This window comes from Saccoglossus kowalevskii, chromosome 22 (assembly GCF_978046115.1).
Source record: "Saccoglossus kowalevskii chromosome 22, keSacKowa6.1, whole genome shotgun sequence".
Lineage (NCBI taxonomy): Eukaryota > Metazoa > Hemichordata > Enteropneusta > Harrimaniidae > Saccoglossus > Saccoglossus kowalevskii.
This window is the reverse complement of record NC_140662.1, coordinates 5,081,192-5,097,007: the sequence shown is the minus strand read 5'-3', so window position 1 is coordinate 5,097,007 and position 15,816 is coordinate 5,081,192. Positions and strand designations below refer to the sequence as shown.

General features: G+C 35.8%; 1 protein-coding gene across 1 annotated transcript; it reads right to left on the bottom strand.

Annotated features, from left to right (window-relative positions):
* Positions 1-1,804: 1,804 nt before the first annotated feature.
* On the bottom strand, positions 1,805-11,641 carry LOC144357708 (uncharacterized). Its single transcript, XM_085495514.1, has 5 exons — positions 11,560-11,641; positions 5,023-5,121; positions 4,448-4,696; positions 3,564-3,651; positions 1,805-3,048 (listed from the first exon to the last, which is right to left on the bottom strand). The coding sequence occupies exons 2-4, from the start codon at positions 5,093-5,095 to the stop codon at positions 3,602-3,604; spliced, it is 372 nt and encodes a 123-aa protein (XP_085351640.1). The 5' UTR covers positions 5,096-5,121; positions 11,560-11,641; the 3' UTR covers positions 1,805-3,048; positions 3,564-3,601.
* Between the last annotated feature and the right edge of the window lie 4,175 nt (positions 11,642-15,816).

Here is a 15,816-nt window from a genome sequence, read left to right as displayed (position 1 = left end):
GTCGCCGGTACATTCCCCTACTACTCATATAATAACACAAGGTAGGAAAGCGTTGACACCATGACATCGAAACTTCCCAAAAATAACACGTTTTTCCAAATTATATTGCGATCCGCTTCACTCAACTCAAGCATGATATCGGTAGAAACTATCGATCGACTTACATTACCATTATTCGAACTAAAACGGGTTAAATCCTGTGAAAATCGAAACACCAGAGCAATATGAATAAACATATCTACGCGGATATTTTGAAGCAGAGGCCCGAACATGCGCAATTCCAAACATGCGCAGTTCCAAACATATACGCATTGATTTCACAGTTGTTAAAAACTGTAGTCGGTGAACGAGAAACATTAGCTTGACAAGAAGTAGCTTGGTTCCAGATTCTGGCGTAGCTCAACTAAAAATATCTGAAATGCGCCAATGATCTTCCGTGGAGACGGTATCGTCACAGTCAGCTGGCATTGGTGTCGCTGGGTGTATCGTAGTGCTGTAAACTTGACACGTTTTTGTGACCAGTTATCTTTATGATTGGTTGTGGTGGAATGCCGGCTTTCTTCGGGGGGGGGGGGGATAATGAGTCCAACTAGTCTTTCGGTATATTTCCCATCAATAATATCGTCAGTCGTTATCGAAACACAGACTCAAATTACGCGCGTTGTTTTTAAACAGAAAGTAGTTCCAGGAAATAGACGCGTTTAACAAATATGGTGAACGGGCCCAGGCGTGATATGGAAAATTATTGCACGGCTCGCGCATCGGGATTCCCATAGCGTTGCGAGACCGGGCAATACGAGGTATATGATAATGTGGTATTTGTTATCGTGCAAATGAACGGCAAAACAGATTCGAGAAACAATTATGTTTTCAAATAGGTGTAACTTTGCAAGGAAAAGAAAACTGTTGCAGCAGTACATACATATGTCGCACTTGTATGAATTATTGTATGTTCTCTTAAATTCACCATCGAGGGTGCAGTTTCGGTTCGTGTCGAGCGTCCATGCAGCAAATCCGACCGTTCATACACGAGTGACGGCACGTGCCGAGAACTCTGATGTGAACGCCACATATATTTATTCTTCTGTTATATTCAAGATAACAAAATAGAAGTGATAGAGCGACGAACGCATCGATGACGTCACGTGTTCGCTTCAAATGCTATGTTGCAATGAACGCACACATTCCGCTCGAGAAGTTTACCACCTTTATTACTAATCCAGCTTTAATTGGTATTAGTATTTATACCAGGTTTCCTTGTTTTGAGCATTTTTCATCAATAGTGGTTACAGTTGTGCGATCTTGTCTCTGTTGGTTATTTAAGTTTATTCAGTTTTGTGGCAGGTTATTTATGGCAGATGGAATGTTAGATATTTGAGCCAATTCCACAGGTCTTCTAGTGTCAGATATGAGACTTTGTTTCAGCCAATTAGATTGTTAGATTCAGACTGACCATGTTACAAGGTACATATATATTATATATTTATAGCTCGTTGTATGTTAACAACGCTGGTCACTTTGTGAAAGACCGACTATGGTATGCAGATGAGCTTTCAGTCTGCAATCAGATAAAAGTAGGTTTCCGAGTAAGGGAACGGGATTCTTTGAACACACTAATAAAGTTTATAACAACGGAAATGTTTGTTCTGGTTTCCATGGCGACAGTACCGGCCATTGAATGCCATCATTGGATCTGCTTGCCGATATTAATCACGTACACAACTACTGGTACCAAGAAGCACAATATACATTAGGGTTCACCTTGTCTGTGATAATTGATATCAGTTAACTTAGCATTGTAATATTCAGTAATTACGTGTAAATTTAATAAAAATGTAAACAATACATTAGCTTTAAGCAAAACGAATCTAGGAAACGCATCGCATTAACCAACTAAATCCGTTGATGTCGTTTTCATTTGAAACCATGAGAACGCAGTTCTATATAAAATATATCAGCTTGCGCTTCGGTGTATTTAGGAGTCTCAAACTAGTCTGATTATTATATGTGAATGAATAGAAAACAATTTATATCTGACAACTGAGTTCGAGTACAGTTTAGACGTCCCACTCTTTGTCAGGAAGTATCGCCGTACGGAAACCCCACGCCGACACAAGTGTCACTCTCGGACATAATCTTTATTGCTGTTGTGAACACTCGCGATGTGATCGAAAAAGTAGACTCGCTTAACTGATAACCAAATGTGCGTACGTTTTGCCATTGATAACATAGCCATGGAAGTACATTTAGATATGCTAGGTATTATTTACCCTTGAGGTGAAACTTAGAAGCAATTCATTCACCATCATTATATAAAAACATATAGAAATAGATCAATTCCGTTGACACAGAAATATGAATTCAAAGGATCGGAGAATACCTCGATTTCGGTCCGAGTACAATTGATCTTTGTTACATACAAGCAGAATAATATTGCAAAGATTTAAAGTTGCTAAAATAATTAAATGACACAAATACAAATTAATTTAACCATCGCTAAAACATTATAGCACATATAGCGGGTGTCACATGTGAAGAAGGTTGTGCTCAATCTTTTCAAAACATCACTCATTTATATCATGTGTACCACTATAAGACTATGTTGTGTAATTGTATTGTTCTTGTAAATTATTTTTTTCGATTGTTTCCATTTGTTTAGTATTTCAATTGTAATTTTTCTAAACGATTTCAACGATCTATGGTTGGCTGTGTTAATTTCAATTATGTGTACAGGGATGAGTGAGTGATATTTTTTCAAATTGGGGATGAAAAATTAAAGATTTAAAGTGGATGAACTAATAGCATTTCGTAGCTTGTCCGCTAATGGTAGTCTTTCTATTGAAGTTAATAATTCCACAAGCAAGTCTACGTTATTATCCGAAATTGCACCAGTGCTCTCTAAGTAAATGAATAGATCCATTCCATTCTTTATCTTATTTTCATCTTTTCGTAGCAGTTGTTTATCAATTAGCAGATTCTTCATCTCATCAACCTTTTCAGGGCTAAGACCATTGCTAATTTCATTCAGTCGTATCCTGAATGCTGGTACTAAATAAATAAATGAATACATACATAAATACATCAATAAATAAACTAATCAAATAAACTAATCAATCAATCTCGGACACACCGAAAAACATTTTTTTTGTTCTAAAGGTGAATAATTCACTTTTGTAAACGAGACGAACGTAACCTTTATGAGGAACGTGTTACATCATCGCATACTAACTTACGTCAGAGACTTTGACAAGGGGACAAATGTATCATAAAACGACCCCGTTCATTTGCGTCTGGTGTCTGAGATTCAACTCATATACATTTGTTCGTTTTTAAACATAAGATACCAAATGTTGTCGTATCTTACAACCACATGTAATTATTTGGTCAATTATGGGACTGTTTTTTATTTGGAACATTTAAACCTAGTAAATTCACGAAAATTGTATGAGCTTGCTAATATATGGTCTGTATTTATCATACTACTATAGTATCTGTATTTTTGAACTATATTTGTTTATGTCGCGTTGTTGAGATATACACGTCACATTCAGAAGATTACTTACTTGTCTGTGAGCTTGACTCTTCTGCTGCCGGTTTAAAGTCAACGCTGTTTTTTTCCTTCATGTCCCTGGTAAGAAGATTCAGCTTCCTCTGTTACAATATGTAATGAAATAACATGGATATTAATGCAATATGCATATCAACAAACTATCGTCATCTGACAAATGTATGGTATTTAGTGGATTCATTTAAGAAATCCCTATTTTTATAATGTGTTAAATTTAAATTATGTATGAAATGTGTGGTCCAGGTCCACTTGATGTCAAACATAATAGTTGAAAAGGGCGGTCATAAATAACACATTATAAAACATAATTGTACTTGTTGCCTGCCAGTGGCAGTGTATAACATTCACAGTTTTACGATAAATTAAAAGTCCAGAATAAATCTCACAGTGACTACAAATGGCGAACTGCTGACACCATGCAATAAAATAGAGGATACATGTACTCATGGCCTTATTATACATTTAGTTAAATATTCCATACATTTTGTGAACATCACATTACAATCAAGGTTACTATTTTCCAACAGTTGAAGACTCAAGACATATTTCTTACTCTCCTTGTTGCCCTTGTAGAACCTCTTCTGCTGGTTCCAGTGCAAGATGTTGTGTTGAAATTAACAGTATTAATATGATAAACTTATTCTGACTACGTTTCCAAATCCTACAAAAATATCATAGTGACTCCTCAAAATAAAGGCAACCCCTCTGTACGAAGTTATAGTGTTCATTACACAGTGCATATTCAGGATCCATGAAAATACACACAGCCAATTCCGAAAGCCGATCACTTCCTAAAAAGCAGTTTACTATCCAATACCGACAATGTCTCAAGAACTAAATCAGTAACATTGCTTGGAGCAGCAATTTGAGGTTTATTACCTTGGGACGTGCATCCTATTTTTTTCTCCTTTTTGCAGCACGTGTCAGAAAACTTTTTAACTTTATCAGCCAGTGCCTTCTTTCCAACAGCCTTATGGCTCAAAATATTAACAAGGAATTGTGTATCTCTTGGTGATATGATAGCATCATTTTGCAGTGCTTTAAATAAGTCCCCAGTCTCTTTCATTCTACTTAAAGGGCCTTCGAGTATTTTACTTCCACATAGTCGCTTCAATGTCGGAAATTCCCCTATTGTGAAAAATTTGTAAAATAAAGTGAATGATTTATCGCACTTTTTGTGACATAAAACACATACTTTCTTATGGTTTTTTTTTCGAAAAATGTCAGACCAGGTGTTTTTTTAAATGCATATATTTGGTAGGTTGTGGGTGCAGCCAGCCATCAAACATGGTTATATCCTGCTATCTAAATATGTTATTTTTTCAAATTAACATTTGAAAATACATTCATAGCAATATACTTGGTATTTGATACACAAAAACGAGCATCTGGAATTATGATCGTTAGCATATGTATTTTCGTTGTTTATGAATGTGTAACAACAATATACATACTGTCTGTAATGCCAGCTGCAACTGCTTCCAATAACTCCGTAAACTCGTCTTCTGAATTCTGAAAACTGGCCATTATGCTTCATGTAATTAAGTATAGATCTGAAGCAAAATAGTCAACCATTAGTTTGATACATCTAACCAAGTAAACTACCATGTTTATTATTTTAATTATTGAACTAAATTACAAATTGCATACTTGCAATAAAGCATTCATGCGACTAAATCACCGCCTCTATCCTACTATTTGACCTTATGCTTAAGAGTTATAAATTTAGTTTCATGACTCTCAAACAACGGCATTTTTTTCTACAAATGGTGTTACTGAAACCAAGAGTTATTGGAATTCTATAGTTACACATGAACCTAACACAAGGATCACTTAATTCATAGAGGTTACAGACTCAGCTGTGTCATGGGTGTATAATCAGACATGTATTGGTTTTAAGATAACTAGTTTTGTTGAAATGCCTATACTGACTCCAATTCATGACCCTTAAAATAATTATACTTACTTTAAATCTAGCTGATACCATAGCGTCTACTAAACACAAACTGTTGCACAAGAAGACCTAGTATCAGTAGAAAAGTTTAATTGAGTGGAATTTCACCTTATAGTAAGAGTCTGCTGCAACCACTGAACTCTACTGTTCAATGTTAAGGTAGCAACAGGGGAAATCTGGTCAAATTTTCATGTTGTTTTGATAATCGGTGTATCACTTCCTTTTATTGTATTCTTCCGGCACAACTAACACAAAATTACCACCAGTGTTTTTTTAGGCGTACATTAGAGAGTAAACTTAGCCCAGCAAGCTGACTTCCACTTGCCATTCAAAATGCAAACAGCCACTTATATATTTACGTAATCCAAATGATGGACAAATTGTGAACAATAGCATTACATTGCTTCAAGTAATCTGTTGTCTCTACAGCTTGGGTGTTTGCTATTGTAAATAAAAGTCCATGTTATCAGTTTCCTTTATATTGTGAGTGTCAACAGTTTCCGTATACACAGATTCATTCTTGGGAGAGCATTCGCACAATCAACATCTATTTTTTCGTCAAGGCAAAGCTATATAATATTTTAACATGAGAAAGAAGAGAGGTCGTCCAAAAAGTATTTTGAACCCATGAGTGAAGAGAAACGGGTTCGATCATAAAAGATCTTGTTTTCAATAAATACCGGTTAAATATTAATTGTACGCATAGTTGCACATTCCTAACTGGGGTAACAATAGCCACACTTTATAACATTATTTGAGGTCTGGGGTCACAAACTAAATGATGAAATAATTTAAATAACAATTAATGCAATTAATGAATTAATGCAACGAAATCATCACCATTTAACTACGAATTAAAAAGGGTGGATTAAATTAATAATAAACAAAAGTAAAGTAATTATAACAAATACGGTGAACCAATTTCCGCGTTCACGGTCTGTCACGATGTAAAACCTGCTTATCGCAATTGTGAGGGCCATCCACAGAACTCGCACTGGACAGGGGGTTCTTTCACTGCTCGGGTGGGGTAGAAGAAACAATAGTACTGAAACTAAAATACACATACACCAAAATATCGAGTTAAAGCTCCTGCCTGTAATACCTCTCAAAATAATTACAAGAAATAAATCGACTACGTATCTTCGCAATTGTTTTTGGAAAAACGCATTCTATATTTACAGTAGGGGAAAACTCATTATTGTTTTTCGCCTATGCGCGTGCATGTGATATTACCCCTACCCTCCCCCAAACATTATTGTAAATCCTTATCAAGTATAGCCCAGTGTGAGATGAAAGATACAAAACCTACTTCCATATTCAACAACATATCCTTTGTTTATTTGATAACAGAACACTATGATGAAGCCTCCTATCATTGCATCCCAAGTTATGAGTCATTAGATGAGATTTGCTTTCCGGGTCAAGATTAAAATAGCTTTTCCAACGCTGTGCACAGTCTGGGTTAAACATTAATCACATAGACAAACCGGTAACAACACGCATAATACACATTAGAATGGGGTCATCTTGTCTGTGATGATTTATGTCAGTAAACTACATAAGATTCAGCGATTTATCATTGTATTATTCAGTAGTTACGTGTAAACTTAAACAAAATTAAACAATAAATTAGCTTAATTAACAAAACGAATATAGGAAAACGTATCACATTACCATTACAATCCTTTGATTTCGTTTTTATTTGAAACCACGAGAACACAATAGGTCTGGTGGCCCAGGGGGGTCGGGCGACAGTCCAAGTGATCGACAGGGACGAACGCGTCGATGGCGTCACGTGTATGCAGATAAGCTTTTATTCTACAATCAGATAAAAGTTGGTTTCCGTGTAAGAGAACGGGATTCTTTGAAGACACTCATAATGTTTATAACGGCCATTGAATTGGATCTGCTTGCCACAGCATCAACATACTTTTAAAATTTGGATTGAAACTATAAATTTCTTGGCTTTATTACAAATTTAAGGTAGCGAGACTATTATTTGTGTTGAAAATTACGATTTTCACATTTATTTATTAATTGATGAAATGCACCATAAACTTTCATATGATGAAGTCAATATAACATAGAATGTCATGTAAGTTGGTTAAAATGTAGATTTTCTGAAGGGAAGCAAGGCAGCCTCAGTAGTGTTTTCCAAAATCAACAACACAGGTTTAATCTGTGTGCCTATAAGTTTCAAAGATAAACTCAAGACAAAGCAATGTTAGGATGTGTTATCAGTAGCTATCTGACACACAATGAGTGTTTCCAAACATTTGAGTGGTTTGTCTCCGCCCCTGGTTGTTTCACAGATTAGTCATTTGCATATGAATGTTTCAGGCACAAGGTCACACAGCCACTGAAAAAAATCATTGATTTTGGTGTTTTCATATGCCGAATTTATCCAATTATAGCCATCCTATTCCTTTATTTTTTTGGTTTCCAATAGCCTTACACATTTGGATGTCCCTACACATGGTAAAACAGACCTTGATGGGAAAACAAATTGATTGTGCCGATAAACAAGCTTGAAAATCTTTGCTGTTACTTCATGGACGTTTTCTAGGAGTTTATGTTTTTCAAAATACAAGGTCTTTAACAAAAAATACCACATACTTATTGTCGTCGGATTAACACCAAATTTTCACAGCTTTAAGGTGACAATGAGAGGAACTTGAATGTGTCCAGACAAACTATTTCATCGATTATTTACCAACGAGTTGTGGTTTGAGTTGGGGGCAATGCGACTAAAACAGTAATTGAAATTCAGGACACTATTTTTTAAAACGCGTTGCTTGAATAAAACTAACCAGACACATTCAACCAGACTATTGAACAACTAGGAAAAGTGAAAAAAATACTTCTTATCGCCAGCATAAATGCGTAATTATTTTTTTTACAGAAAAAGTAATTTTTCACCTTTGATTGAGTAACGCGTCGTAGAATGCAGATACGGGCATGCAAAATACACTTGTGAAAAGCTTGAAGTCTGGCGATTCTAAAAATATATACTTTCCCGGGTCTATTTGTAGTAATTTAGTCACAATTAGAAGATGAAAACAAGTATGCAAATAATAGTCCCGCTACCTTAATTGGGAATACATTTGTTGTAATTTGTGATAAAATTTCTGATTGAAAGCCATGAGTCATAACATGAGATTTAATTGCCGGATCAAGATTAAATTAGTTTTACCAAAACTGTGTGTTACCTGGGTTAAACATTAATCACGTACACAGCTACCGTAAGGTTATTAATTTAAACTATTTAGTCGCCCATAAGTACGTATGCTGAAATTAACATGATATATATCCGGATTCAGAAGAAATCTATGTTTTATATATTAAACAACAGAAGAATCCCCTGTCATTTTGGCGTACATTCTATTCTGATTTATCGGTAACAACTCTGTGACTGTACACTGGCTATATAGATCACCTTGTCTGAGGCAGCCATTGATACTATCCTCCTAATTAATATGGTAAAAATATACACACATAAACTAACCTTAATCCCTGGATTCTAAATTGTACTACCGCAAAAGAATTCTTACTATATTATTTCCAAATAGCAAGTTACTCAAACAAAGTGTTGATTCCGGCGTGTATAGCAAACGCGCTTCTATTTCAGGTGGTTTGGAAAAAACACACTCTATGGTTGACTACGCGCTTGCGCATTATATCCTAGTCCAAATCACGTCATGACAAATGACATGTTTACAGCCTGTAAACAACAGTATAGACTAGAATATTGTGGTTAGCTATGGTCGGAGGTGCACAATAGTCTACCCTAGATGTAGAGTCGTAAGCGACTTACATTAACGACTGTAACATTTTTATGGGATGTTTAACTTGACAAACTTATTTTTACCACGTATGTCTAAAAATATTTGCCCGCTTATACCACGAGGAGGATATGGTAAATATGCATGGGTTTTACACTTACAGATTGCAACAATTGTAACCTTTATGGTGACACAATGTTAAACTATACATCCTACTTATGGGTAGAAATACAACTACACAAAACTGTACGCTATTATACTCGTACGAACTGACAATGAGATTATTAGTGTATTACCCCGGGAAATAAAAAGATACTAAACATACGTGTTATTTCAAAAAGCGTAGAATATTTATAATACATATTTACATGAGTTGTTTACTTCAATATATATTCGTACGAGATTAGGTCTTACCAAGCACGGGAGAGTAATGGCATTGAAAATCGTCAAATTACCTAGATATTTTAAAGGAAAAATTATTTATACACTAGTGTTGTATTTTGTAATAGCAAAACCTGTGCACGACTGTTACAACGTTCATTCATCTCTAGGATTCTTGGTAGCCTGGTATGCTCAATAGTCGCCGTATATTTTGGATACTGCTAACATTTATAGAGACGCTGAATTTAATGTTGCCATTACTGTGATGTACACATCCATATTACTATAGTCTGGTCAGAGTTATCCAGATACAATCTCTGCAGGAGGCTCAGTCAGTGTCACTGGGGACATTCTGAGTGTGCTTAGAAAAATGTAAAAAAGATTCGAGAAACAATTATATTTTCACGTCGATTTAGCTTTGCAAGAAAAAAGATGGTTGCAAAAAACAAACACGAGATCGATTCTTTTCTGCACGTGCAGACTCGGTACCGACCGTTTACACACGAGTCACGGCACGTTCCGAGATCTCTAATGTGAACGCCACATATATTGATTCTTCTGTTATATTCAAGATAACCAAGTAGAGGTGACAGAGGGACGAGTGCATCGATGACGTCGTGTCTTCGATTCAAACGTTATGTTGCAATGGACGCACACGTTCCGCACGAGAAGTTTAGCACCTTTATTACTAATTCAATTTTAATTGGTATTAGTACTTGTACCAGGTTTCTTTGTTTTAAGCATTTTTCATCAATAGTGCTAACAGTCGCGCGATCTTGTTTCTGTTGGATATTTAAGCAAGTTTATTCAGTTTTGTGGCAGGTTATTTATGGCAGATGGAATGTTATAGTAACGCTGGCCACTTTGTGAAAGACCGACCTTCAGTATGTACAGATGAGTTTTCAGTCTGCAATCAGATAACAGTTTGTTTCAAGCATTCGATCATGCACGCGCAATCGGTACCAATAGTGCTCGCAGTCGTGCGATCTCAATTAAATTAAATATTTGAGCCAATTCCACAGGTCTTTTAGCGTCAGATATAAAACTTTGTTTTAGCCAATCAGATTGTTAGATTCAGACTGACCATGTTACAAGGTATATATGATATATTTATAGCTCGTTGTATGTTAACAACGCTGGTCACTTTGTGAAAGACCGACTCTTTGGCATGCAGATAAGCTTTCAGTCTGCAATCAGATAGATGTTGGTTTCCGAGTAAGAGAACGGCATTCTTTGAAGACACTCATAATGTTTATCACAGCGCGACTATTTGTTGTAGTTTCCATGGCGACAGTCCCGGCCTTTGAATGCCGTCATTGGATCTGCTTGCCTCAGCATACTTTTAAAATTTGGATTGTAACTATACATTTCTTGGCTTTATTGCACATATAATTGGGAATACATTTGTTGTAATTTGTGGTAAAATTTCTGCTTGGAAGCCACGAGTCATAAGATGGGATTTAATTGCAGGGGTCAAGATTAAAATTAGTTTTACCAACACTGTGTGTAGTCTGGGTTAAACGTTAATCACGCACACAACTACCGTAATATTGTTAATTTAAACTATTTACGTCGCCCATAAATACGTATGATGGAATCAACATGATATATTCTGAATTCGGAAGAAATCTATGTTTTACATGTTAAACAACAGAACAATGCCCTGTCATTGTGGCGTACATTCTATTCTCATCGGTAACAACTCAGTGATTGTACACTGGCTATATAGATCACCTTGCCTGAGGCAGCCATTGCTACTTTCTTGCTAATTAATATAGTAAAAATAAACACACATAAACTAGCCTTAATCCCTGGATTCTAAATAGTAATACCACGAAAAATATCGAAAATATATCTTTAAATGTATGAAATACCTTATTTCCAAATAGCAAGTTACTCAAACAAAGTGTTGATTCCGGCGTGTATAGCAAACGCGCTTCTATTTCAGGTGGTTTGGAAAAAACCCACTCTATGCTTAACTACGCGCTTGCGCATTATATCATAGTCCAAATCACGTCATGACAATTGACATGTTTACAGCCTGTAAACAACAGCATAGACTAGAATATTGTGGATAGCTTTTGTTTTAGGTGCACAATAGTCTACCCTAGATGTAGAGTGGTGTTTTATAAAGCGACTTGCTTTAACGACTGACACATTTTTATGGGATGTTTAACTTGATCAACTTATTTCGAACGGGCATGTCTGAAAATATTTGCCCGCTTATACCACGAGGAGGATATGGTAAATATGCACGGGTTTTACACTTACAGATTGCAACAATTGTAACCTTTATGGTGACACAATGTTAAACTATACATCCTACTTATGAGTAGAAATACAACTATACACAACTGTACGCTATTATACTCGTACTAATTGACCATGAGATTATTAGTGTATTACCCCGGGAAATGAAAAGATACCAAACATACTTGTTATTTCAAAAAAACGTAGAATATTTATAATACATATTTATATGAGTTGTTTACTTCAATATATATTTGTACGAGATTAGGTCTTACCAAGCACGAAAGAGTAATGGCATTGAAAATCGTCAAATTACCTAGATATTTTAAAGGAAAATCATTTATACACTAGTGTTATATTTTATAATAGTAAAACCTGTGCATGACTGTTATAATGTTCATTCATCTCTAGGATTCTTGGTAGCCTGGTATGCTCAATAGTCGCCGTATATTTTGGATATTGCTAACATTTATAGAGACGCTGAATTTTATATTGCCATTATTGTGATCTACAAATCAATATTACCATAGTCTGGTCAGAGTTATCGAGATACAATCTCTGCAAGAGGCTCAGTCAGTGTCACCGAGGACATTCTGAGTGTGCTTAGAAAAATGTATTGTTTTTTGTTATTTAGTTTTGCAAAACCCGAAACCGAAAGGTATTAAAACACAAATTGTACTGTACAATTTGTTGCATCTCAAAAAATCATGTTTTTTGGCCGTCCTCTGCGGTATTCTCATAATAATCTTATATGACGCCCTCGTCCATCGATCTGTTGTTTGACACAAACGAATAAAACAATACTCATATGATAATAATAGTAATTGCAATGTTGAAATTATATCCATTTGCTATTGTGGTATTTATCATGATTCATCATGCAAATAAACGGCAAAAAAGATTCGAGAAACAATTATATTTTCACGTCGATGTAGCTTTGCAAGAAAAAAGATGGTTGCAAAAAACAAACACGAGATCGATTCTTTTCTGCACGTACAGACTCGGTACCGACCGTTTACACACGAGTCACGGCACGTTCCGAGATCTCTAATGTGAACGCCACATATATTGATTCTTCTGTTATATTCAAGATAACCAATTAGACGTGACAGAGGGACGAGTGCATCGATGACGTCGTGTCTTCGATTCAAACGTTATGTTGCAATGGACGCACACGTTCCGCACGAGAAGTTTAGCACCTTTATTACTAATTCAATTTTAATTGGTATTAGTACTTGTACCAGGTTTCCTTGTTTTGAGCATTTTTCATCAATAGTGCTAACAGTCGCGCGATCTTGTTTCTGTTGGATATTTAAGCAAGTTTATTCAGTTTTGTGGCAGGTTATTTATGGCTTATGGAATGTTATAGTAACGCTGGCCACTTTGTGAAAGACCGACCTTCAGTATGTACAGATGAGTTTTCAGTCTGCAATCAGATAACAGTTTGTTTCAAGCATTCGATCATGTACGCGCAATCGGTACCAATAGTGCTCGCAGTCGTGCGATCTCGATTAAATTAGATATTTGAGCCAATTCCACAGGTCTTTTAGCGTCAGATATAAAACTTTGTTTCAGCCAATCAGATTGTTAGATTCAGACTGACCATGTTACAAGGTATATATGATATATTTATAGCTCGTTGTATGTTAACAACGCTGGTCACTTTGTGAAATACCGACTCTTTGGCATGCAGATAAGCTTTCAGTCTGCAATCAGATAGATGTTGGTTTCCGAGTATGAGAACGGCATTCTTTAAAGACACTCATAATGTTTATCACAGCGCGACTATTTGTTGTAGTTTCCATGGCGACAGTCCCGGCCTTTGAATGCCGTCATTGGATCTGCTTGCCTCAGCATACTTTTACAATTTGGATTGTAACTATACATTTCTTGGCTTTATTGCACATTTAATTGGGAATACATTTGTTGTAATGTGTGGTAAAATTTCTGCTTGGAAGCCACGAGTCATAAGATGGGATTTAATTGCCGGGTCAAGATTAAAATTAGTTTTACCAACACTGTGTGTAGTCTGGGTTAAACGTTAATCACGCACACAACTACCGTAAGATTGTTAATTTAAACTATTTACGTCGCCCATAAATACGTATGATGGAATCAACATGATATATTCTGAATTCGGAAGAAATCTATGTTTTACATGTTAAACAACAGAACAATCCCCTGTCATTGTGGCGTACATTCTATTCTCATCGGTAACAACTCAGTGATTGTACACTGGCTATATAGATCACCTTGCCTGAGGCAGCCATTGCTACTTTCTTGCTAATTAATATAGTAAAAATAAACACACATAAACTAGCCTTAATCCCTGGATTCTAAATAGTAATACCACGAACAATATCGAAAATATATCTTTAAATGTATGAAATACCTTATTTCCAAATAGCAAGTTACTCAAACAAAGTGTTGATTCCGGCGTGTATAGCAGCGCTTCTATTTCAGGTGGTTTGGAAAAAAACTCACTCTATGCTTAACTACGCGCTTGCGCATTATATCATAGTCCAAATCACGTCATGACAATTGACATGTTTACAGCCTGTAAACAACAGCATAGACTAGAATATTGTGGTCAGCTTTTGTTTTAGGTGCACAATAGTCTACCCTAGATGTAGAGTGGTGTTTTATAAAGCGACTTGCATTAACGACTGACACATTTTTATGGGATGTTTAACTTGACCAACTTATTTTGAACAGGCATGTCTAAAAATATTTGCCCGCTTATACCACGAGGAGGATATGGTAAATATGCATGGGTTTTACACTTACAGATTGCAACAATTGTAACCTTTATGGTGACACAATGTTAAACTATACATCCTACTTGTGGGTAGAAATACAACTATACACAACTGTACGCTATTATACTCGTACTAATTGACCATGAGATTATTAGTGTATTACCCCGGGAAATGAAAAGATACCAAACATACTTGTTATTTCAAAAAAACGTAGAATATTTATAATACATATTTATATGAGTTGTTTACTTCAATATATATTTGTACGAGATTAGGTCTTACCAAGCACGGGAGAGTAATGGCATTGAAAATCGTCAAATTACCTAGATATTTTAAAGGAAAATCATTTATACACTAGTGTTGTATTTTATAATAGTAAAACCTGTGCATGATTGTTATAACGTTCATTCATCTCTAGGATTCTTGGTAGCCTGGTATGCTCAATAGTCGCCGTATATTTTGGATACTGCTAACATTTATAGAGACGCTGAATTGTATGCAGTCATTACTGTGATCTACATGGGATCCATTTTGCCATAGCCTGGTCAGAGTCATCCTGATACAATCTATGGAAGAGGCTAAGTCAGTGTCACCGGGTACAATCTGTATAATGTGCATATGATGATAATAGTAATTGCTATGTTGAAACCATATTCATTTGCTATTGCAGTATTTATTACGAGTCATGTATATAAACGATAAAGACGATTCGAGAAACAATCAGGTTTTCATGTCGGTGTAGCTTTGCAAAAAAAAAAAAAAACAAAAAAAAACGGTTGCAGTACGTACATACATACATACATACATACATACATACATACATACATACATATGTCATACTTGTATGCACCAATATATATTCTCTTAAATTCAACACCGAGGTCGTGATTTCGGTTCGTGTCGAGCATCCAGGCAGCAAATTCGGCACGTGCCGATCATCTTTCGGGACCGAAATCGATTCTTTTTCTGCAAGTGCCAACTCGTTCTCGAACTTTCATACACACGAGATCACTAATGTGAATGCCGAATATATTCATTGTTCTGTTATATTCAAAATAACCAAGTAGACATCTCGATAGGACACAACATTCATTGATTAGAAGTAATAAACGACAAGCGAAG